At 45.1% G+C, this 26542-nt stretch overlaps 1 protein-coding gene across 1 annotated transcript in view; it reads left to right on the top strand.

The window, feature by feature from the left end:
* The window catches only part of LOC115118117 (ras-related protein Rab-15-like), a 41867-nt gene extending 24905 nt beyond the window's left edge, over positions 1-16962 (top strand). The window contains exons 2-6 of the mRNA XM_065026040.1: positions 748-808; positions 1121-1181; positions 5927-6004; positions 6594-6749; positions 15533-16962. Of these exons, the coding sequence (XP_064882112.1) occupies positions 748-808; positions 1121-1181; positions 5927-6004; positions 6594-6749; positions 15533-15691 (515 nt within the window). The 3' untranslated portion in view covers positions 15692-16962. The remainder of the gene's footprint in view (positions 1-747; positions 809-1120; positions 1182-5926; positions 6005-6593; positions 6750-15532) is intronic.
* Positions 16963-26542: the final 9580 nt, after the last annotated feature.

The following is a 26542-nucleotide window of genomic DNA, read 5'->3' as shown; positions in this document are numbered from 1 at the left end:
AGGCGAATAATACAATTTTGCAGATTAACACTGGAGTGATAAATGATCAGATGGTCATGTACAGGTAGAGATATTGGTGTGCAAAAGTGCAGAAAAGTAAATAAATAAAAACAGTATGGGGATGAGGTAGGTGAAAATGGGTGGGCTATTTACCAATAGACTATGTACAGCTGCAGCGATCGGTTAACCCTTCACTTACCTCGCCTCGCCTAACTCATCCCCCTTACCTCGTCTCGCCTCACCTCACCTCACCCCCTCCCCTTACCTCGCCTCATCTTAACCTCACCTCACCCCCCCCCCTTACCTCGTCTCGCCTCGCCTCACCTCACCCCCCCTTACCTCGCCTCACCTCACCCCCCCACCACGCCTCACCTTAACCTCACCTTAACCTCACCTCACCTTAACCTCACCTTAACCTCACCTTAACCTCACCTCACCTCATCCCCCTTACCTCGCCTCACCTCACCCCCCACCACGCCTCACCTTAACCTCGCCTCACCTTAACCTCACCTTAACCTCACCTCACCTTAACCTCACCTCACCTTAACCTCACCTCACCTCACCTTTACCTCAGCTCACCTTAACCTCACCTCACCTCACCTTTACCTCAGCTCACCTTAATCTCGCCTCACATTAACCTCACCTCACATTAACCTCACCTCACCTCTCCACACATTAAATAGGATGAATTAATCTGAGGTTTCCATAGGCACAATATTGACTTGTCTGTTCTTTGTCTCTTCTCAGGAGTCGATTTCAAAATGAAGACGCTAGAGATAGACGGCATCAAAGTGCGGATACAGATTTGGTAAACCAAAAGCAGCTGCATTCATATTCTACATTGACACCATGTTAGTCATTTAGGAGGACACTCGTGTTCAGGTTTACAGTGGCTGACATACGGCTGCTTACAGACGGGACACTAAACAAGTTCAGACAATAGGACATCCCCTCTCTGTAGTGCACAAAAACCCTTCGCAATGACTCGTACCTCAAGTTTAAAACTTTTTTTTGAACTCACAAAGATCCACCGTGGATCGAAACAGCCTGATATTATCACTATTCACCGCCTGTATGGTTATTTTCTAAGAGAGGGTGATTGACTTTTGATTTCTTCCAGGGACACAGCAGGACAGGAGAGATATCAGACCATCACTAAGCAGTACTACAGACGAGCACAGGTATGATAACTACTATCCCTCATGATATTGCAGGTACGAGGTCAGATCAGGTAAGATAACTACTATCCCTCATGATATTGCAGGTACGAGGTCAGATCAGGTATGATAACTACTATCCCTCATGATATTGCAGGTACGAGGTCAGATCAGGTATGATAACTACTATTCCTCATGATATTACAGGTACGAGGTCAGATCAGGTATGATAACTACTATCCCTCATGATATTGCAGGTACGAGGTCAGATCAGGTAAGATAACTACTATCCCTCATGATATTGCAGGTACGAGGTCAGATCAGGTAAGATAACTACTATCCCTCATGATATTGCAGGTACGAGGTCAGATCAGGTAAGATAACTACTATTCCTCATGATATTACAGGTACGAGGTCAGATCAGGTAAGATAACTACTATCCCTCATGATATTACAGGTACGAGGTCAGATCAGGTAAGATAACTACTATCCCTCATGATATTACAGGTACGAGATCAGATCAGGTAAGATAACTACTATCCCTCATGATATTGCAGGTACGAGGTCAGATCAGGTAAGATAACTACTATTCCTCATGATATTGCAGGTACGAGGTCAGATCAGGTAAGATAACTACTATCCCTCATGATATTGCAGGTACGAGGTCAGATCAGGTAAGATAACTACTATCCCTCATGATATTGCAGGTACGAGGTCAGATCAGGTATGATAACTACTATACCTCATGATATTACAGGTACGAGGTCAGATCAGGTATGATAACTACTATTCCTCATGATATTACAGGTACGAGGTCAGATCAGGTATGATAACTACTATCCCTCATGATATTGCAGGTACGAGGTCAGATCAGGTAAGATAACTACTATCCCTCATGATATTGCAGGTACGAGGTCAGATCAGGTAAGATAACTACTATCCCTCATGATATTGCAGGTACGAGGTCAGATCAGGTAAGATAACTACTATTCCTCATGATATTACAGGTACGAGGTCAGATCAGGTAAGATAACTACTATCCCTCATGATATTGCAGGTACGAGGTCAGATCAGGTAAGATAACTACTATTCCTCATGATATTACAGGTACGAGGTCAGATCAGGTAAGATAACTACTATCCCTCATGATATTGCAGGTACGAGGTCAGATCAGGTAAGATAACTACTATCCCTCATGATATTGCAGGTACGAGGTCAGATCAGGTAAGATAACTACTATCCCTCATGATATTGCAGGTACGAGGTCAGATCAGGTAAGATAACTACTATTCCTCATGATATTACAGGTACGAGGTCAGATCAGGTAAGATAACTACTATCCCTCATGATATTACAGGTACGAGGTCAGATCAGGTAAGATAACTACTATCCCTCATGATATTACAGGTACGAGATCAGATCAGGTAAGATAACTACTATCCCTCATGATATTGCAGGTACGAGGTCAGATCAGGTAAGATAACTACTATTCCTCATGATATTGCAGGTACGAGGTCAGATCAGGTAAGATAACTACTATCCCTCATGATATTGCAGGTACGAGGTCAGATCAGGTAAGATAACTACTATCCCTCATGATATTGCAGGTACGAGGTCAGATCAGGTATGATAACTACTATTCCTCATGATATTACAGGTACGAGGTCAGATCAGGTATGATAACTACTATTCCTCATGATATTACAGGTACGAGGTCAGATCAGGTATGATAACTACTATCCCTCATGATATTGCAGGTACGAGGTCAGATCAGGTAAGATAACTACTATCCCTCATGATATTGCAGGTACGAGGTCAGATCAGGTAAGATAACTACTATCCCTCATGATATTGCAGGTACGAGGTCAGATCAGGTAAGATAACTACTATTCCTCATGATATTACAGGTACGAGGTCAGATCAGGTAAGATAACTACTATCCCTCATGATATTACAGGTACGAGGTCAGATCAGGTAAGATAACTACTATCCCTCATGATATTACAGGTACGAGATCAGATCAGGTAAGATAACTACTATCCCTCATGATATTGCAGGTACGAGGTCAGATCAGGTAAGATAACTACTATTCCTCATGATATTGCAGGTACGAGGTCAGATCAGGTAAGATAACTACTATCCCTCATGATATTGCAGGTGCGAGGTCAGAGCAGGTAAGATAACTACTATCCCTCATGATATTGCAGGTACGAGGTCAGATCAGGTAAGATAACTACTATCCCTCATGATATTGCAGGTACGAGGTCAGATCAGGTAAGATAACTACTATTCCTCATGATATTGCAGGTACGAGGTCAGATCAGGTAAGATAACTACTATTCCTCATGATATTGCAGGTACGAGGTCAGATCAGGTAAGATAACTACTATTCCTCATGATATTACAGGTACGAGGTCAGATCAGGTAAGATAACTACTATCCCTCATGATATTGCAGGTACGAGGTCAGATCAGGTATGATAACTACTATCCCTCATGATATTGCAGGTACGAGGTCAGATCAGGTAAGATAACTACTATTCCTCATGATATTGCAGGTACGAGGTCAGATCAGGTAAGATAACTACTATCCCTCATGATATTGCAGGTACGAGGTCAGATCATGTAAGATAACTACTATTCCTCACGATATTGCAGGTGCGAGGTCAGAGCAGGTAAGATAACTACTATCCCTCATGATATTGCAGGTACGAGGTCAGATCAGGTAAGATAACTACTATCCCTCATGATATTGCAGGTACGAGGTCAGATCAGGTAAGATAACTACTATTCCTCATGATATTGCAGGTACGAGGTCAGATCAGGTAAGATAACTACTATTCCTCATGATATTGCAGGTACGAGGTCAGATCAGGTATGATAACTACTATTCCTCATGATATTGCAGGTACGAGGTCAGATCAGGTAAGATAACTACTATTCCTCATGATATTGCAGGTACGAGGTCAGATCAGGTAAGATAACTACTATCCCTCATGATATTGCAGGTACGAGGTCAGATCAGGTATGATAACTACTCTCTCTGCTAGTTAGTGTCATAGTAACAGTTTCCTGGTGCTAGTTAGTGTCATAGTAACAGTTTCCTGGTGATAGTTAGTGTCATAGTAACAGTTTCCTGGTGCTAGTTAGTGTCATAGTAACAGTTTCCTGGTGCTAGTTAGTGTCATAGTAACAGTTTCCTGGTGCTAGTTAGTGTCATAGTAACAGTTTCCTGGTGCTAGTTAGTGTCATAGTAACAGTTTCCTGGTGCTAGTTAGTGTCATAGTAACAGTTTCCTGGTGCTAGTTAGTGTCATAGTAACAGTTTCCTGGTGCTAGTTAGTGTCATAGTAACAGTTTCCTGGTGCTAGTTAGTGTCATAGTAACAGTGTCCTGGTGCTAGTTAGTGTCATAGTAACAGTTTCCTGGTGATAGTTAGTGTCATAGTAACAGTTTCCTGGTGCTAGTTAGTGTCATAGTAACAGTTTCCTGGTGATAGTTAGTGTCATAGTAACAGTTTCCTGGTGCTAGTTAGTGTCATAGTAACAGTTTCCTGATGCTAGTTAGTGTCATAGTAACAGTTTCCTGGTGCTAGTTAGTGTCATAGTAACAGTTTCCTGGTGCTAGTTAGTGTCATAGTAACAGTTTCCTGGTGCTAGTTAGTGTCATAGTAACAGTTTCCTGGTGCTAGTTAGTGTCATAGTAACAGTTTCCTGGTGATAGTTAGTGTCATAGTAACAGTTTCCTGATGCTAGTTAGTGTCATAGTAACAGTTTCCTGGTGCTAGTTAGTGTCATAGTAACAGTTTCCTGGTGCTAGTTAGTGTCATAGTAACAGTTTCCTGGTGCTAGTTAGTGTCATAGTAACAGTTTCCTGGTGCTAGTTAGTGTCATAGTAACAGTTTCCTGGTGATAGTTAGTGTCATAGTAACAGTTTCCTGGTGATAGTTAGTGTCATAGTAACAGTTTCCTGGTGCTAGTTAGTGTCATAGTAACAGTTTCCTGGTGATAGTTAGTGTCATAGTAACAGTTTCCTGGTGATAGTTTTATTTAAATGTTTTACCTTCGATCCAGCAACCTTTCGGTTACTGGCCAACACTCTAACCACTAGGTTACCTGCCACCCTACTTAGTGTCATAGTAACAGTTTCCTCCTGTCCACTCACCACCCTTATCACCCATGGATACTATAATACGTGGTGTTGCTTTGACAACCATAACAGAATCAGATGACATGTTTCTCCCCTTCCCCTTCCCCTCCCCTCCCCGCCCCTCCCCTTCCCTTCCCTTCCCTTCCCTTCCCTTCCCTTCCCTTCCCTTCCCTTCCCTTCCCTTCCCCCTTCCCTTCCCTTCCCTTCCCTCCCCTCCCCTTCCATTCCCTTCCCCTCCCCTTCCTTTCCCGTCCCTTCCCCCTTCCCTTCCCTTCCCCTTCCCCCATTCCCTTCCCCTCCCCTTCCCCCTCCCCTCCCCTTCCCCCTTCCCTCCCCTTCCCTTCCCTCCCCTCCCCTTCCCCCATTCCCTTCCCCTCCCTCCCCTCCCTTCCTTTCCCATCCCTCATCCCCTCCCCTCCCCTCCCTTCCTTTCCCATCCCTCATCTCCTCCCCTCCCCTTCCCCTCCCCTCCCCTTCCCTTCCCTTCCCTTCCCTTCCTTTCCCATCCCTCATCCCCTCCCCTCCCTTTCCCTTCCCTTCATTTCTCTCCCCTTCCTTTCCCATCCCTCATCTCCTTCCTTCCTCTCCCCGCCCCTCTCCTTTCCTTTTCTCCTCTCTTCAGGGAATCTTCCTGGTTTACGACATCACAAGTGAGCGATCCTTCCAGCACATCATGAAGTGGGCCAGCGATGTGGATGAGGTGAGATCAAGGGAGTTGGGGGTTAGAGGTTCAGGCTAAAATGTTTTATAATGGCACAGGTGCTTTTGTCAAATCATACAGAATGACTCTGTCTCGCTTTCTCTTCCCTCTCTGTCTCGCTTTCTCTTCCCTCTCTGTCCCTCACCCCCTCTCTCCCTCCCCCTCTTCCTTTCTTCCCATCTCCCTCCCTCCCTCCCTCACCCCCTCTCCTTTCTCCCCATCTCCCTCCCTCCCTCTCCCTTTCTCCCCATCTCCCTCCCTCCCTCTCCCTTTCTCCCCATCTCCCTCCCTCCCTCTCCATTTCTTCCCATCTCCCTCCCTCCCTCCCTCACCCCCTCTCCCTTTCTCCACATCTCCCTCCCTCCCTCCCTTTCTCCCCATCTCCCTCCCTCCCTCCCCCTCTATCCCTCCCCCTCTTCCTTTCTCCCTCCCACCCTCACCCCTCTCCCCCCCCCGCTCTATCCCTCACCATCTTCCTTTCTCCCCATCTCCCTCCCTCCCTCCCCCTCTTCCTTTCTTCCCATCTCCCTCCCTCCCTCCCTCCCCATCTCCCTCCCTCCCCATCTCCCTCCCTCCCTCTCTCTCTCAGTATGCTCCTGATAACATCCAGAGGATCCTCATAGGGAACAAGTCAGACGAGGAGGAGAAGAGACAGGTTGCTACAGGACAGGGCAACAAGCTGGCCAAGGATTATGGGATGGACTTCTTTGAGACAAGTGCCTCCACCAACTATAACATCACAGAGGTGAGTGGCTGACAGCTCCTGAACAAACACTGTGTATGGTGGCCTGTCTGTCACAGGCCAAAGCCAAGCACCACGGCCGGACTACTGGTACGCAAACTATTAATGAGGGTTAATGGAACAACATTTCATCATGAGTCACTTTGTTTTAGTCTGTATCTCCCAGAGTCCAAGTGATATATACAGTGATATATATGTATATATATATATATATATATATATATACACAGTACATATATATAGAGTACCAGTCAAAAGTTTGGATACACCTACTTATTTGAGGGTTTTTCTTTATTTTGACGATTTTCTACATATTTGAGATTCTTCAAAGTAGCCCACCTTTTCCTTGATGACAGCTTTGCACACTACATTTACATTTACATTTAAGTCATTTAGCAGACGCTCTTATCCAGAGCGACTTACAAATTGGTGCTTTCACCTTATGACATCCAGTGGAACAGCCACTTTACAATAGTGCATCTAGGTCTTTTAAGGGGGGGAGAAGGATTACTTTATCCTATCCTAGGTATTCCTTAAAGAGGTGGGGTTTCAGGTGTCTCCGGAAGGTGGTGATTGACTCCGCTGTCCTGGCGTCGTGAGGGAGTTTGTTCCACCATTGGGGGGCCAGAGCAGCGAACAGTTTTGACTGGGCTGAGCGGGAACTGTACTTCCTCAGTGGTAGGGAGGCGAGCAGGCCAGAGGTGGATGAACGCAGTGCCCTTGTTTGGGTGTAGGGCCTGATCAGAGCCTGGAGGTAGTGAGGTGCCGTTCCCCTCACAGCTCCGTAGGCAAGCACCATGGTCTTGTAGCGGATGCGAGCTTCAACTGGAAGCCAGTGGAGAGAGCGGAGGAGCGGGGTGACGTGAGAGAACTTGGGAAGGTTGAACACCAGACGGGCTGCGGCGTTCTGGATGAGTTGTAGGGGTTTAATGGCACAGGCAGGGAGCCCAGCCAACAGCGAGTTGCAGTAATCCAGACGGGAGATGACAAGTGCCTGGATTAGGACCTGCGCCGCTTCCTGTGTGAGGCAGGGTCGTACTCTGCGGATGTTGTAGAGCATGAACCTACAGGAACGGGCCACCGCCTTGATGTTATTTGAGAACGACAGGGTGTTGTCCAGGATCACGCCAAGGTTCTTAGCGCCTGGGACGAGGACACAATGGAGTTGTCAACCGTGATGGCGAGATCATGGAACGGGCAGTCCTTCCCCGGGAGGAAGAGCAGCTCCGTCTTGCCGAGGTTCAGCTTGAGGTGATGATCCGTCATCCACACTGATATGTCTGCCAGACATGCAGAGATGCGATTCGCCACCTGGTCGTCAGAAGGGGGAAAGGAGAAGATTAATTGTGTGTCGTCTGCATAGCAATGATAGGAGAGACCATGTGAGGTTATGACAGAGCCAAGTGACTTGGTGTATAGCGAGAATAGGAGAGGGCCTAGAACAGAGCCCTGGGGGACACCAGTGGTGAGTGCACGTGGTGAGGAGACGGATTCTCGCCACGCCACCTGGTAGGAGCGACCTGTCAGGTAGGACGCAATCCAAGCGTGGGCCGCGCCGGAGATGCCCAACTCGGAGAGGGTGGAGAGGAGGATCTGATGGTTCACAGTATCGAAGGCAGCCGATAGGTCTAGAAGGATGAGAGCAGAGGAGAGAGAGTTAGCTTTAGCAGTGCGGAGCGCCTCCGTGATACAGAGAAGAGCAGTCTCAGTTGAATGACTAGTCTTGAAACCTGACTGATTTGGATCAAGAAGGTCATTCTGAGAGAGATAGCGGGAGAGCTGGCCAAGGACGGCACGTTCAAGAGTTTTGGAGAGAAAAGAAAGAAGGGATACTGGTCTGTAGTTGTTGACATCGGAGGGATCGAGTGTAGGTTTTTTCAGAAGGGGTGCAACTCTCGCTCTCTTGAAGACGGGAGGGACGTAGCCAGCGGTCAGGGATGAGTTGATGAGCGAGGTGAGGTAAGGGAGAAGGTCACCGGAGATGGTCTGGAGAAGAGAGGAGGGGATAGGGTCAAGCGGGCAGGTTGTTGGGCGGCCGGCCGTCACAAGACGCGAGATGTCATCTGGAGAGAGAGGGAGAAAGAGGTCAGAGCACAGGGTAGGGCAGTGTGAGCAGAACTAGCGGTGTCGTTTGACTTAGCAAACGAGGATCGGATGTCGTCGACCTTCTTTTTCAAAATGGTTGACGAAGTCATCTGCAGAGAGGGAGGAGGGGGGAGGGGGAGGAGGATTCAAGAGGGAGGAGAAGGTGGCAAAGAGCTTCCTAGGGTTAGAGGCAGATGCTTGGAATTTAGAGTGGTAGAAAGTGGCTTTAGCAGCAGAGACAGAGGAGGAAAATGTAGAGAGGAGGGAGTGAAAGGATGCCAGGTCTGCAGGGAGGCGAGTTTTCCTCCATTTCCGCTCGGCTGCCCGGAGCCCTGTTCTGTGAGCTCGCAATGAGTCGTCGAGCCACGGAGCGGGAGGGGAGGACCGAGCCAGCCTGGAGGATAGGGGACATAGAGAGTCAAAGGATGCAGAAAGGGAGGAGAGGAGGGTTGAGGAGGCAGAATCAGGAGATAGGTTGGAGAAGGTTTGAGCAGAGGGAAGAGATGATAGGATGGAAGAGGAGAGAGTAGCGGGGAGAGAGAGCGAAGGTTGGGACGGCGCGATACCATCCGAGTAGGGGCAGTGTGGGAAGTGTTGGATGAGAGCGAGAGGGAAAAGGATACAAGGTAGTGGTCGGAGACTTGGAGGGGAGTTGCAATGAGGTTAGTGGAGGAACAGCATCTAGTAAAGATGAGGTCGAGCGTATTGCCTGCCTTGTGAGTAGGGGGAAGGTGAGAGGGTGAGGTCAAAAGAGGAGAGGAGTGGAAAGAAGGAGGCAGAGAGGAATGAGTCAAAGGTAGACGTGGGGAGGTTAAAGTCGCCCAGAACTGTGAGAGGTGAGCCGTCCTCAGGAAAGGAGCTTATCAAGGCATCAAGCTCATTGATGAACTCTCCGAGGGAACCTGGAGGGCGATAAATGATAAGGATGTTAAGCTTGAAAGGGCTGGTAACTGTGACAGCATGGAATTCAAAGGAGGCGATAGACAGATGGGTAAGGGGAGAAAGAGAGAATGACCACTTGGGAGAGATGAGGATCCCGGTGCCACCACCCCGCTGACCAGAAGCTCTCGGGGTGTGCGAGAGCACGTGGGCGGACGAAGAGAGAGCAGTAGGAGTAGCGGTGTTGTCTGTGGTGATCCATGTTTCCGTCAGAGCCAAGAAGTCGAGGGACTGGAGGGAGACATAGGCTGAGATGAACTCTGCCTTGTTGGCCGCAGATCGGCAGTTCCAGAAGCTACCGGAGACCTGGAACTCCACGTGGGTCGTGCGCGCTGGGACCACCAGATTAGGGTGGCTGCGGCCATGCGGTGTGGAGCGTTTGTATGGTCTGTGCAGAGAGGAGAGAACAGGGATAGACAGACACATAGTTGACAGGCTAGAGAAGAGGCTACGCTAATGCAGAGGAGATTGGAATGACAAGTGGACTACACGTCTCGAATGTTCAGAGAGTTAAGCTTACGTAGCAAGAATCTAATTGACTAAAATGATTAAAATGATAGAGTACTGCTGGGGTAGGCTAGCTGCGTTGTTGACACTACCCTAATCAAGTCGTACCGTTGAGTGTGAAGTTTCTACAATGCTGCTTATCGGGAGCTAGCTGGCTAGCTAGCAGTGTTGGTTACGTTAGTAACAATTGTTTTGGTTACTACATGATTCCATATGTGTTATTTCATAGTTTTGATGTCTTCACTATTATTCTACAATGTAGAAAATAGTAAGAAATTAAGAAAAACCCTTTAATGAGTAGGTGTGTCCAAACTTTTGACTGCTACTGTACATATATACACACTACTGTTCAAAAGTTTGGGGTCACATAGAAATGTCCTTGTTTTCCATGAAAACATACATGAAATTAGTTTCAAAATGAATAGGAAATAGAGTCAAGATGTTGACAAGGTTATAAATAATGATTTTTTTTATTGAAATAATAATTGTGTCCTTCAAACTTTGCTTTTGTCAAAGAATTCTCCATTTGCAGCGATTACAGCTTTGCAGTTGTTTGTAGTTGTCAGTTTGTTGAGGTAATCTGAAGAGATTTCACCCCATGCTTCCTGAAGCACCTCCCACAAGTTGGACTGGCTTGATGGGCACTTCTTACGTACCATACGGTCAAGCTGCTCCCACAACAGCTCAATAGGGTTGAGATCCGGTGACTGTGCTGGCCACTCCTTGGTCCAGTGTCTGTGTTCTTTTGCCCATCTTAATCTTTTCTTTTTATTGGCCAGTCTGAGATATGGCTTTTTCTTTGCAACTCTTCCTAGAAGGCCAGCATCCCGGCATCGCCTCTTCACTGTTGACGTTGAGACTGGTGTTTTTCCACTCCTCTTTCTATTCTTGTTAGAGCCAGTTTGCGCTGTTCTGGGAAGGGAGTAGTACACAGCGCTGTTCTGTGAAGGGAGTAGTACACAGCCCTGTTCTGTGAAGGGAGTAGTACACAGCGCTGTTCTGTGAAGGGAGTAGTACACAGCGCTGTTCTGTGAAGGGAGTAGTACACAGCCCTGTTCTGTGAAGGGAGTAGTACACAGCCCTGTTCTGTGAAGGGAGTAGTACACAGCGCTGTTCTGTGAAGGGAGTAGTACACAGCGCTGTTCTGTGAAGGGAGTAGTACACAGCCCTGTTCTGTGAAGGGAGTAGTACACAGCCCTGTTCTGTGAAGGGAGTAGTACACAGCCCTGTTCTGTGAATAGTACACAGCCCTGTTCTGTGAAGGGAGTAGTACTCTGTTCTGTGAAGGAGTAGTACACAGCGCTGTTCTGTGAAGGGAGTAGTACAATTGTACGAGATCTTCAGGAATAGCTTTCATTTCTCAGAACAAGAATAGACTGATGGGTTTCAGAAGAAAGGTCTTTGTTTCTGGCCATTTTCAGCCTGTAATTTAACCCACAAATGCTGATGCTCCAGATACTCAACTAGTCTAAAGAAGGCCAGTTTTATTGCTTCTTTAATCAGAACAACAGTTTTCAGCTGTACTAACATAATTGCAAAAGGGTTTTCTTATGATCAATTAGCCTTTTAAAATGATAAACTTGGATTAGCTAACACAACATGCCATTAGACCACAGGTGTGATGGTTGCTGATAATGGGCCTCTGTACGCCTATGTAGATATTCCATAAAAGATCTGCCGTTTCCAGCTACAATATAGACATTTACAACATTAACAATGTCTACACTGTCACGTTCTGACTTTAGTTCTTTTGTTATGTTTTTGTTTTAGTATGGTCAGGGCGTGAGTTGGGTGGGTAGTCTATGTTCCTTTTTCTATGTGGTGTTTTTGTGTTTGGCCTGGTATGGTTCTCAGTCAGAGGCAGGTGTCGTTAGTTGTCTCTGATTGAGAATCATACTTAGGTAGCCTTTTCCCACCTGTGTGGTGTGGGGTGATTATTTTCTGTGTCTGTGTGTTCCATACGGAACTGTTTCTGTGTCTGTGTGTTCCACACGGAACTGTTTCTGTGTCTGTGTTCCATACGGAACTGTTTCTGTGTTCCACACGGAACTGTTGTTGTTATTTCACGTTGTTATCTTGTATTTTTCTGTGTTCTATTAAAAGAATCATGAACGCGTACCACGCTGCGCATTGGTCCTCCGATCCTTCATACTACTCCTCCTCCTCAGAGGAGGAAGAAGACTGTTACATACACTGTATTTCTGATCAATTTTATGTTATTTTAATAGACCAAAATGTGTTTTTCTTTAAGAAACAAGGACATTTCTAAGTGACCCCAAACTTTTGACCGGTACTGTATGTATACAGGGCATTTGGAAAGTATTTCAGACCCCTTCACTTTTTCATTATATGGTTACGTTACCGCCTTATTCTAAAATGGATTAAATTAAATACAAATCCTCATCAATCTATGAGATTGTTATCCCATAATGACAAAGAAAAAACAGGTTTATAGAAATGTTTGCAAATTTATAAATAAAAAACTTAAATACCTTATTTACATAAGTATTCAGACCCTTTGCTATGAGACTCAAATAGAGCTCAGGTGCATCCTGTTTCCATTGATCATCCTTGAGATGTTTCTACAACTTGATTGGAGCCCACCTGTAGTAAATTCAATTGATTAGACATGATTTGAAAAGGCATACACCTGTCTATATAAGCAAAAACCAGGCCATGAGGTCGAAGAAATTATCCTTAGAGCTCTGAGACGGGATTGTGTCGAGGCACAGATCTGGAGAAGGGTACCAAAACATTTCTGCAGCATTGAAGGTTCCCAGGAACAGAGTGGCCTCCATCAGTCCTAAATGGAAGAAGTTTGGAACCACCAAGACTCTTCCTAGAGCTGGCTGGCCAGCCAAACTGAGCAATTGGGGGAGAAGGGCCTTGATCAGGGAGGTGACCAAGAACCCGATGGTCACTCTCCAGAGTTCCTCTGTGGAGATGGGAGAACCTTCCAGAAGGACAACCATCTCTGCAGCACTCCACCAATCAGGCCTTTATGGTAGAAGGCGAGGTCAGTACAGGTGCATCAAAGCTGTCACTGAGAGGATGAAAACAGCTTCTATCTCTACCATCAGATTGTTAAATAACCATCCCTAGCACATAGAGGCCGCTGCCCTATATACATAGACTTAAAATCACTGGCCACTTTTATTTATTTATTTTATTTTATTTCACCTTTATTTAACCAGGTAGGCTAGTTGAGAACATGTTCTCATTTACAACTGCGACCTGGCCAAGATAAAGAATAGCAGTGTGAGCAGACAACAACACAGAGTTACACATGGAGTAAACAATTAACAAGTCGTCAATAACACAGTAGAAAAAAAGAAAAAAAAGAGTATATACATTGTGTGCAAAAGGCATGAGGAGGGAGGCGAATAATTACAATTTAGCAGATTAACACTGGAGTGATAAATGATCAGATGGTCATGTACAGGTAGAGATATTGGTGTGCAAAAGAGCAGGAAAGTAAATAAATAAAAACAGTATGGGGATGAGGTAGGTAAATTGGGTGGGCTATTTACCGATGGACTATGTACAGCTGCAGCGATCGGTTAGCTGCTCAGATAGCAGATGTTTAAAGTTGGTGAGGGAGATAAAAGTCTCCAACTTCAGCGATTTTTGCAATTTGTTCCAGTCACAGGCAAGCAGAGAACTGGAAGGAAAGGCGGCCAAATGAGGTGTTGGCTTTAGGGATGATCAGTGAGATACACCTGCTGGAGCGCGTGCTACGGGTGGGTGTTGCCATCGTGACCAGTGAACTGAGATAAGGCGGAGCTTTACCTAGCATGGACTTGTAGATGGCTTTAATAATGGAACAGTAGTCACTATAATAATGTTTACATATTTTGGATTACTCATTTCATATGTATATATTGTATTCTATTCTACTGTATTTTAGTCTATGCCACTCTGACATTGCTCGTCCATATATATTTATATATTCTGAATTCCATTCTTTTACTTTAGATTTGTGTGTATTGTTGTGAAATTGTTAGATATTACTGTTGGAGCTAGAAACACAAGTATTTCGCTACACTGCAATAACATCTGCTAACACGTGCATGTATACGTGTATACAATTTGATTTGATTTGAGTGGCCAGACGGAAGCCACTCCTCAGTAAAATGAACGAAAGCCCACTTGGAGTTTGCCAAAAGGCACCTAAAGACTCTCAGACCATGAGAAACCAGATTCTCTGGTCTGATTCAGGCTTGGCCTGAATGCCAAGCGTCACGTCTGGAGGAAACCTGGGACCATCCCTATGGTGGTAGCAGCATCATGCTGTGGGGATGTTTTTCAGCGGCAGGGACTGTGAGACTAGTCAGGATCGAGGCAAAGATGAAAGGAGCAAAGTACAGAGAGATCCTTGATGAAAACCTGCTCCAGAGCGCTCAGGACCTCAGACTGGGGCAAAGGTTCACCTTCCAACAGGACAACGACCCTAAGCACACAGACAAGACAACACAGGAGTGGCTTCGAGACAAGTCTCTGAATGTCCTTGAGTGGCCCAGCCAGAGCCCGGACTTGAACCTGATCGAACATCTCTGAAGATCCCTGAAACTGGCTTTGCAGCGACACTCCCCATCCAACCTGACAGAGCTTGAGAGGATCTGCAGAGAACAATGGGAGAAACTCACCAAATACAGGTGCGCCAAGCTTGAAGCTTCATACCCAATGAAACTCGAGGCTGTAATCGTTGCCAAAGGTGCTTCAACAAAGTACTGAGTAAAGGGTCTGAATACTTATGTAAATGTAATATAAGTTTTTCATTTTTTATAAATTTTGCAAACATTTCTAAAAACCTGTTTTTGCTTTGTCATTATGGGGTATTGTGTGTAGATTGATGAGGGGGAAAAAACAATTTAATCAATTTTAGAATAGTCAAGGGGTCTGAATACTTTCTGAAGGCACTGTATACAGTTATATATCCAGGCTGTATCACATCCGGCCGTGATCGGGAGTCCCAGAGGGCGGCGCACAATTAGCCCAGCGAGTCCGGGTTTGGCCGGTGTCGGCCATCATTGTAAATAATCATTTGTTCTTAACTGACTTGCCTAGTTAAATAAAGGTTACATTTAAAATATGTATACAGTGATATATATATATATATATAGATATATATACAGTGATATATATATACATAAAACAGATTTGCACTAACAGTTAAATTAGTCTTCAGCATTGCAAAAACAAAACATTTCACTTCTCTGTTTTCCTTGTGTCATGTTGCCACCCCTCCACCCCAGTCCTTCACACGATTGGCTGAGCAGGTCCTGGCAGCCAATAAGAAGGACCTGGACCTCCTAAGGGCGTCGGTCACAGACGAGCTCAACCTCGCCGCCCTGGAGGAGGAGGAGGGCATCACAGACGGGGCCGCCGCCTCACAGAAGGGCTGCTGGTGTTAAGGGCTGGGCCTGGTCAAAAGTAGTGCACTATGTAGGGAATAGGGTGAAATAAGTAGTGCCCTATGTAGGGAATAGGGTGAGAAAAGTAGTGCCCTATGTAGGTAATAGGGTGATAAATAAGTAGTGCCCTATGTAGGGAATAGGGTGCCACTTCTATGTAAGGACTGGGTCTGGATGCGTCTCAAAACACACCCTATTCCCTATGCGAGATCTGGTTTAAAGTAGTGCACTTTGTAGGGAATAGGGTGGAGGGTGACACTTCTCTTCTTCATGTTAGAACCTGATTAACGTAGCCGATTGCCTTTCTACCATCATAGGTGGTGTACTGGCATTTGATAGGTTTTTTAAATTGTATTTTTCATTGTAGTTGTTAGATTTTGCCACAAGAGGGTGCTGCTGATACATGCTGCGTTATATACAAAGCTTTCAGTATTTAGAGTACACCGCAGGGCTGTTGATAAAGTGGTTACGACCCATTACACTGTTCTACTGTAATGCATCTCCAATGATCCACCGTTCCCCTTTATAGTACACTGCTCGGCTAAGCTCAGACCTACTGCGCCATAGGGAATACACTGTTTGTGGTACAGACAATGTTCCATTTAGTTTCAGCCTCGTCATTTTGTTTCTCGAGGCAACTTTCAATGACAATGTACATAATACTCCTAGTTTAATTGAACGTATGTATTACCATTACAGGCCTGTATAAAGTGTTGACATTTTTGATGGTCTTAAAAGATTCCCTCTATGATTCTATCTACGATGACGTATTGTGTTTTCTTCTGTCATGTTATCCAGACTAGCAAACGGACCAGCGAGAGATCTGCATGCGTCCACACTTCAAGCCTCATATTTTTATTTCATTTTCTTGCAACTTCAATGAAGTTAATTATTCAACTGGTCATTTATTAAACACTTAATTAAGCATTTGACCAGAGTGGTCTGACGTTATTATTCTTAACCTGGCCTATTCTCTCTACGACTGACACAATGTTAATAGTGCTACCATCAACAAAAACTCATGTCTATGTGTGCAAGTGATAATATGGTATGTAGTATTGAATGAAATACTGGACTATGATTTCTAGATACAGATGAAATGTATGTCTGTTTTGTTTGATGATGGGGGTGCGAGGGGGTACGTTTTGAATTGCATTTGGTGGATATATATATAACGTGCAACATTGTAATTATTTCACATGTTTATTGAATAAATGCTTGAAGATGAATGACTCATCGTGCTGCGGTAACTTTATGAAATAGAAAGGGTTAAATTGTAACGACGCAAGACGGAACAATAAAGTTTGAAATGAATTGAATTCCAGGCCACAGCGCCTGCTGCTTTTCATTATGATTTTTTTTTATATCTGTCCCGGGTTCAGGGACTAATTTAAACCTGGGTGAAAATGAAAAGCTAGCAGGACTGCGGCCCCCCCGCGGTGTTGGAGAGGAGTCGGGGATAGAATGTGCGTCACAGTTGTAGTATTGATTTCTACCACTAGGTTGTAGAGTTGGATCACTCGTGTTTCACAGCACATGATCCTCATTACATCCGTGTCACTGTCGAATACCTGAAATAATCTGAGTCAAAATAACTGTATGACTTTTGACTGTTTGCGTCACAAGTACACGTAGTTCTATGAGGACTTTTCCGAAAAAAACTTTTAAAAATGTTGTCTTTTATCATGACAAATCTGCTGATCGTGATGATACAAGCGATCTATGATTGCTATGCTAAGCCCGAGGTGACAGTGAGGATGAATCTGCATAATGTTGAAAATGGATTATGTGGATGTGTTGCTGTGACATCTGGTTTACTGAAACGGCAGCTCTGGACATAGAACTGGAGCGAACAGAACGGACGTGGAACCTCTAACCATGACAATTTGACTAGTAGACTCATGACTACACTCGCATTGGTTGCCTAGTATTGGGATGCAATCATTTCCATCTTAGATAGTTGGCTATGGTGAGAGGCAACAGTTTGTTTCTGCTAATTTACTAGCAACCTGTTTTACTGTATAATTTAGCTTGATCAACAACTGCTGTGTCTTGGTCAAATTGAAAGAGGAGTTGAGTAAATAACTAAGCCACTAAAGTCTGGTTGCTTTACAACTGGTCACCATCTCCCTCACACAGTTTTGCGCCAATCAGTTTCTCCACAGATGGATGAGCCCACCTGGATGATGCCGAGAGTGTACTGGATGATGCCGAGAGTGTACTGGATGATGCCGAGAGTGTACAAAGCTGTCATCAAGGCAAAGGGTGGCTACTTTGACGAATCTGAAATATAACATACATTTAGATTAGTTTAACATTACTACATGTTTCCATGTGTGTTGTTTAATAGTTTAATAGTTTTGATGTCTATTATTACTATTAATTCTACAACGCAGAAAGAAATGAAGAAAAACCCTTGAATGAGTAGGTGTGTCCAAACTTTTGACTGGTACTGTATATATTCAAGGGTTTTTCTTTATTTGTACTATTTTTCACATTTACTATGTTCCACATGTATGTATGTATGTATGTATGTGTGTGTGTGTGTGTGTGTGTGTATATGTATGTATGTATGTATGTATGTATGTGTGTGTGTGTGTGTGTATGTATGTATGTATGTATGTATGTACACATTAAAATACAAAAACACAGTCATGGGAAGCACACAAACCTGGCTATATAAGGTCCCACAGTTGACAGTGCATGTCAGAGCCAAAACCAAGGTCGAAGGAATTTTCCGTAGAGCAATTTGGAACCACCAAGACTCTTCCTAGAGCTGGCCGCCCGGCCCAACTGAGCAATCGGGGGAGAAGGGCTTTGGTCAGGGAGGTGACCAACAGCCCGATGGTCACTCTGACTGAGCTCTAGAGTTCCTCTGTGGAGATGGGAGAACCTTCCAGAATGACAACCATCTCTGCAGCACTCCACCAGGCCTTTATGGTAGGGTGGCCAGACAGAAGCCACTCATTAAAAGGCACATGACAGCCCACTTGGAGTTTGCCAAAAGCCACATAAAGACTCTCAGACCATGAGAAACAAGATTTTCTGGTTTTACCCTCTCCACTACTGTCCCGTCGATGTGGATAGGGGGGTGCTCCCTCTGCTTTTTCCTGAAGTCCACAATCATCTCCTTAGTTTTGTTGATGATGAGTGTGAGGTTACTTTCCTGACACCACACTCTGAGGGTTCTCACCTCCTCCCTGTAGGCTGTCTCGTCGTTGTTGGTAATCAAGCCTACCACTGTAGTATTGTTCGCAAACTTGATGATTGAGTTGGAGGCGTGCATGGCCACGCAGTCGTGGGTGAACAGGGAGTACAGGAGAGGGCTCAGAACGCACCCTTGTGTGGCTCCAGTGTTGAGGATCAGCGGGGTGGAGATGTTGTTACCTACCCTCATCACCTGGGGGCGGCCCGTCAGGAAGTCCAGTACCCAGTTGCACAGGGTGGGGTCGAGACCCAGGGTCTCGAGCTTGATGACGAGTTTGAGGGTACTATGGTGTTAAATGCTGAGCTGTAGTCGATGAACAGCATTCTCACATAGGTATTCCTCTTGTCCAGATGGGTTAGGGCAGTGTGCAGTGTGGTTACGATTGCGTCGTCTGTGGACCTATTGGGGCGGTAAGCAAATTGGAGTGGGTTTAGGGTGTCAGGTAGGGTGGAGGTGATATGGTCCTTGACTAGCTCAGTTACCTTAGCTTTCTTGGGAACAGGAACAATGGTGGCCCTCTTGAAGCATGTGGGAACAGCAGACTGGGATAAGGATTGATTGAATATGTCCGTAAACACACCAGCCAGCTGGTCTGCGCATGCTCTGAGGACGCGGCTGGGGATGCCATCTGGGCCTGCAGCCTTGCGAGGGTTAACACGTTTAAATGTTTTACTCATGTCAGCTGCAGTGAAGGATAGTCCGCAGGTTTTGGTAGTGGGCGGTGTCAGTGGCACTGTATTGTCCTCAAAGCGAGCAAAGAAGTTATTTAGTCTGTCTGGGAGCAAGACATCCTGGTCCGCGACGGGGTTTGTTTTCTTTTTGTAATCCGTGATTGACTGTAAACCCTGCCACACACCTCTTGTGTCTGAGCCGTTGAATTGCAACTCTACTTTGTCTCTATACTGACGCTTAGCTTGTTTGATTGCCTTGCGGAGGGAATAGCTACACTGTTTGTATTCGGTCATGGTTCCGGTCACCTTGCAGTGGTTAAAAGCAGTGGTTTGCGCTTTCAGTTTCGAGTGAATGCTGCCATCAATCCATGGTTTCTGGTTTGGGAATGTTTTAATAGTTGCTGTGAGTACGACATCGCCGATGCACTTGCTAATAAACTCGCTCACCGAATCAGCGTATTCATCAATGTTGTTGTAGGACGCAATGCGGAACATATCCCAGTCCACGTGATCGAAGCAGTCTTGAAGCGTGGAATCAGATTGGTCGTACCAGCTTTGAACAGACCTGAGCGCGGGAGCTTCTTGTTTTAGTTTCTCTGTAGGCTGGAAGCAACAAAATGGAGTCGTGGTCAGCTTTTCTGAAAGGACGGCGGGTGAGGGCCTTATATGCGTCGCGGAAGTTAGAATAACAATGATCCAGGGTTTTACCAGCCCTGGTTGCACAATCGATATGCTGATAGAATTTAGGGAGTCTTGTTTTCAGATTAGCCTTGTTAAAATCCCCAGCTACAATGAATGCAGCCTCAGGATATGTGGTTTCCAGTTTTCAAAGAGTCAAATAAAGTTAGTTCAGGGCCATCGATGTGTCTGCTTGGGGGGGTATATACGGCTGTGATTATAATCGAAGAGAATTCCCTTGGTAGATAATGCGGTCGACATTTGATTGTGAGGAATTCTATGTCAGGTGAACAGAAGGACTTGAGTTCCTGTATGAACCCGATCGAACATCTCTGGAGAGACCTGAAAATAACTGTGCAGTGTCGCTCCCCATCCAACCTGACAGAGCCTGAGTGGATCTGCAGAGAAGAATGGGACAAACTCCCCAAATACAGGTGAGCCAAGCTTGTAGCATCATACCCAAGAAGACTGCTGTAATCGCTGCTAAAGGTCCTTCAACAAAGTACTGAGTAAAGGGTCTGAATACTTATGTAAATGTGATATTTCAGTTTTTATTTTGTATACATTAGCAAAAATGTCTAAAACAAGTTTTTGCTTTGTCATTATGGGGTGTTGTGTGTAGATTGATGAGGGAAATAAATGATTTAATCAATTTTATAATAAGGCTGTAACCTAACAAAAAAGTCAAGGGGTCTGAATACTTTCCGAACGCACTGTAAACCAGGGCCTGCCATGTAGAAGGTAAGAGGTGGATTGGGACTAGGGTATGACTCTGTAGAAGGGGAAAGTGGATTGTGGGTATGACTCTGTAGAAGGTGAGAGGTGGATTGTGGGTATGACTCAGTAGAAGGTGAGAGGTGGATTGTGACTAGGGTATGACTCAGGAGAAGGTGAGAGGTGGATTGTTGGTATGACTCTGTAGAAGGGGAGAGGTGGATTGTGGGTATGACTGTACAAGGTGAGAGGTGGATTGTGGGTACGACTCTGTAGAAAAAGAGAGGTGGATTGTGGGTATGACTCTATACAAGGTGAGAGGTGGATTGTGGGTATGACTGTAGAAGGTGAGAGGTGGATTGTGACTAGTGTATGACTCTCTAGAAGGTGAGAGGTTGATTGTGGGTATGACTCTGTAGAAGGTGAGAGATGGATTGTGGGTATGACTCTATAGAAGGTGAGAGATGGATTGTGGGTATGACTACACAGAAGGTGAGAGGTGGATTGTGGGTATGACTCTGTAGAATGGGAGAAGTGGATTGTGGGTACGACTCTGTAGAAGGTGAGAGATGGATTGTGGGTATGACTCTTTAGAAGGTGAGAGGTGAATTGTGGGTATGACTCTCTAGAAGGTGAGAGGTGGATTGTGGGTATGACTCTGTAGATGGTGAGAGATGGGTTGTGGGTATGACTCTATAGAAGGTGAGAGGTGGATTGTGGGTATGACTCTGTAGAAGGGGAGAGGTGGATTGTGGGTATGACTAAGTAGAAGGTGAGAGATGGATTGTGGGTATGACTCTCTAGAAGGTGAGAGGTGAATTGTGGGTATGACTCTCTAGAAGGTGAGAGGTGGATTGTGGGTATGACTCTGTAGATGGTGAGAGATGGGTTGTGGGTATGACTCTATAGAAGGTGAGAGGTGGATTGTGGGTATGACTCTGTAGAAGGGGAGAGGTGGATTGTGGGTATGACTAAGTAGAAGGTGAGTGGTGGATTGCGGGTATGACTCTATAGAAGGTGAGAGGTGGATTGTGGGTATGACTCTGTAGAAGGGGAGAGGTGGATTGTGGGTATGACTAAGTAGAAGGTGAGTGGTGGATTGCGGGTATGAATCTGTAGAAGGTGAGAGGTGGAGACCCCCAAGGGGGGTTTTTCAACGTTGTTTCTGTAATGTACGTTATAATATAGGAAACCTCGCTGGTGTAGATGGACGTCACAAGGGGATGGACTCCTACAGTGCCTTGCGAAAGTATTCGGCCCCCTTGAACTTTGCGACCTTTTGCCACATTTCAGGCTTCAAACATAAAGATATAAAACTGTATTTTTTTGTGAAGAATCAACCACAAGTGGGACACAATCATGAAGTGGAACGACATTTATTGGATATTTCAAACTTTTTTAACAAATCAAAAACTGAAAAATTGGGCGTGCAAAATTATTCAGCCCCCTTAAGTTAATACTTTGTAGCGCCACCTTTTGCTGCGATTACAGCTGTAAGTCGCTTGGGGTATGTCTCTATCAGTTTTGCACATCGAGAGACTGACATTTTTTCCCATTCCTCCTTGCAAAACAGCTCGAGCTCAGTGAGGTTGGATGGAGAGCATTTGTGAACAGCAGTTTTCAGTTCTTTCCACAGATTCTCGATTGGATTCAGGTCTGGACTTTGACTTGGCCATTCTAACACCTGGATATGTTTATTTTTGAACCATTCCATTGTAGATTTTGCTTTATGTTTTGGGTCATTGTCTTGTTGGAAGACAAATCTCCGTCCCAGTCTCAGGTCTTTTGCAGACTCCATCAGGTTTTCTTCCAGAATGGCCCTGTATTTGGCTCCATCCATCTTCCCATCAATTTTAACCATCTTCCATGTCCCTGCTGAAGAAAAGCAGGCCCAAACCATGATGCTGCCACCACCATGTTTGACAGTGGGGATGGTGTGTTCAGGGTGATGAGCTGTGTTGCTTTTACGCCAAACATAACGTTTTGCATTGTTGCCAAAAAGTTCAATTTTGGTTTCATCTGACCAGAGCACCTTCTTCCACATGTTTGGTGTGTCTCCCAGGTGGCTTGTGGCAAACTTTAAACAACACTTTTTATGGATATCTTTAAGAAATGGCTTTCTTCTTGCCACTCTTCCATAAAGGCCAGATTTGTGCAATATACGACTGATTGTTGTCCTATGGACAGAGTCTCCCACCTCAGCTGTAGATCTCTGCAGTTCATCCAGAGTGATCATGGGCCTCTTGGCTGCATCTCTGATCAGTCTTCTCCTTGTATGAGCTGAAAGTTTAGAGGGACGGCCAGGTCTTGGTAGATTTGCAGTGGTCTGATACTCCTTCCATTTCAATATTATCGCTTGCACAGTGCTCCTTGGGATGTTTAAAGCTTGGGAAATCTTTTTGTATCCAAATCCGGCTTTAAACTTCTTCACAACAGTATCTCAGACCTGCCTGGTGTGTTCCTTGTTCTTCATGATGCTCTCTGCGCTTTTAACGGACCTCTGAGACTATCACAGTGCAGGTGCATTTATACGGAGACTTGATTACACACAGGTGGATTGTATTTATCATCATTAGTCATTTAGGTCAACATTGGATCATTCAGAGAACCTCACTGACCCTCTGGAGAGAGTTTGCTGCACTGAAAGTAAAGGGGCTGAATAATTTTGCACGCCCAATTCTTCAGTTTTTGATTTGTTAAAAAAGTTTGAAATATCCAATAAATGTCGTTCCACTTCATGATTGTGTCCCACTTGTTGTTGATTCTACAGAAAATACAGTTTTATATCTTTATGTTTGAAGCCTGAAATGTGGCAAAAGGTCGCAAAGTTCAAGGGGGCCGAATACTTTCGCAAGGCACTGTACATGTATGTGCTCATCGATGTTGACCTCCAGTGGGTTCATCCCCACCTAGAATTCCTAGTGTAACAGTATAACTTTAGACCGTCCCCTCGCCGGGCGCGAACCAGGGACCCTCTGCACACATCAACAACAGTCACCCACGAAGCATCGTTACCCATCGCTCCACAAAAGCCGCGGCCCTTGCAGAGCAAGGGGAACTACTACTTCAAGGTCTCAGAGCAAGTGACGTCACCGATTGAAACGCTATTTAGCGCGCACCGCTAACTAAGCTAGCGGTTTCACATCCGTTACACTAGGACACACACAAACAAATGCATACCAATGTAGCTCTCCAGAACCAGGGTAAGAGAATGGAGTTGACCAGGGCTGATCTTGAATCAGATCCCCTCTGTCCTTATAATATTGTTCATTATGATCTTACATTTTGCAAAATCTTAGTCTGAAATGTTCTCTTGGGTCAAAGTGAATCGTTATCTTGGGACCTAGATACTTCTATCAGCTGGTATAGATAAAAATTCATGGCGATGAGCTTCCAAATGTGCTCAGTGAAGTTGATTTCCCTCCAGTGGCCACCACCACTCTCCAGCCTGGTAATGGACATCCTAGGTTGTCAGGGAGACAGAATCCAATGCAAATGTTGTAGTTAGTGGTGCAATTACCTTGACATGTGTTTCAGATAGACAGAGTCCACAGAGTGTTCTTAATTTGAAATGGAAAAGTTAAATAAATAGAACGGAATCGAGCTAATTTATACAGTAAAACCAGTTGCTAGCCAGTTAGCCGAACACTCTGTTGCCTCTCACTATAGACAGCGATCTAAGATTGCTAGCTAGCTACATATTAGCCATCATATTGCTAGCTAGCTACATATTAGCCATCATATTGCTAGCTAGCTACATATTAGCCATCATATTGCTAGCTAGCTACATATTAGCCATCATATTGCTAGCTAGCTACATATTAGCCATCATATTGCTAGCTAGCTACATATTAGCCATCATATTGCTAGCCTTTTGTTTCAGCACCTTGCTTGCCAGCTATATGGAGCCCACCACCCGGTCACAACCTTTGGGAGGCGCACAGCGATGTGGTACAGAGGTCAATTTGGCCTACCCGTCACAGAGTTTCTGATCAAGCATAAATTGTCTCTTAGTCGTAGCAACAGTAACTATGGGGTTGAGTTGGTGGAGAGAAGCAAGCGAATCAGCATCCAAAACATTCTTTTTTATTTTTTATTTATTTAAATTTTACCCCTTTTTTCTCCCCAATTTCGTGGTATCCAATTGTTGTAGTAGCTACTATCTTGTCTCATCGCTACAACTCCCGTACAGGCTCGGGAGAGACGAAGGTTGAAAGTCATACGTCCTCCGATACACAACCCAACCAAGCCGCACAGTGCGCATCCAACCCGGAAGCCAGCCGCACCAATGCGCCGGAGGAAACACCGTGCACCTAGCGCCACAGGAGTCGCTGGTGCGGGATGAGACAAGCCCTCCCTAAACCCCTTACCGACCAAGCCCTCCCTAACCCAGGCGACGCTAGGCCAATTGTGCATCGCCCCACAGACCTCCCGGTCGCGGCCGGTTACGACAGAGTCCCTGGGCGCGAACCCAGGGACTCTGATGGCACAGCTGGCGCTGCAGTACAGCGCCCTTAACCACTGCGCCACTCAGGAGGCTCTTTCTAGTCATTCTATGGCTCTGGATCTATATCTGTTCATACCATGTCATTGTTGAATAATCCTTTCTGATTGGCTTGAACGACATTCTAGAGTGTGCATTATTTCCCTATAACGCACAGTATATTTGGACGGTAGAATTCAATGGCTATAGTTCATTTTTACATGTTTTGTTTGAGCTGCTTTTGAAAGCAAAAGTCGAATTGAAAACAGTATTGGTATTGTTGAATTATATTTTAATAATAGCAAGCTAGGATGATGGTTTGGTTAGATAAACTAGCAAGTGTGTTTGCTTGGTTACAACAGCAACTACTGTAGCTATCTGTAGCTATCTCGTATACTTGCTATCAATTTCCACCGGCAAATGTGTTAAATTATAGCCATGGTATAACAGGAATAATCAACACGGGGGTCTTTGCGTTCTCTTGAAAATAATGCCACTCTTGTGGAAGGCACAGGAGGCTGCTGGGTTGAGGACGGCTCACAATAACATCCGGAACAGAACCAATGGAATGGCGTCAAACACCTAGAAACCACGGGTCTGATACCATTCCATCCATTCAGCTCCGGCCATTACCACGAGCCCGTCCTCCCCAATTAAGGTGCCACCAGCCTCCTGTGGTGGAAGGTCGGTTCCACTCTGGTAGAGTGTCGTGGAACACACCTTACACGTCGTTCATTATTTTCTATAGAACGCACAGCCCCTCGTTGATTATCCCATGACACACGCACACTCTCTCTGGTTAAATCCCAATTACATTGACATTTTAATAATTTATGAGACACTCTTATCCAGAGAGACTTAAAGTAGTGAGTCATTTATCAGACTCTCTTATCCAGAGAGACTTAAAGTAGTGAGTCATTTATCAGACTCTCTTATCCAGAGAGACTTAAAGTAGTGAGTCATTTATCAGACTCTCTTATCCAGAGAGACGTACAGTAGTGAGTCATTTAACAGACTCTCTTATCCAGAGAGACGTACAGTAGTGAGTCATTTAACAGACTCTCTTATCCAGAGAGACATACATTAGTGAGCGCATA

The sequence above is a fragment of the Oncorhynchus nerka genome, linkage group LG13, assembly GCF_034236695.1.
Source record: "Oncorhynchus nerka isolate Pitt River linkage group LG13, Oner_Uvic_2.0, whole genome shotgun sequence".
Lineage (NCBI taxonomy): Eukaryota > Metazoa > Chordata > Actinopteri > Salmoniformes > Salmonidae > Oncorhynchus > Oncorhynchus nerka.
This window is presented reverse-complemented; position numbering and strand designations above follow the sequence as displayed.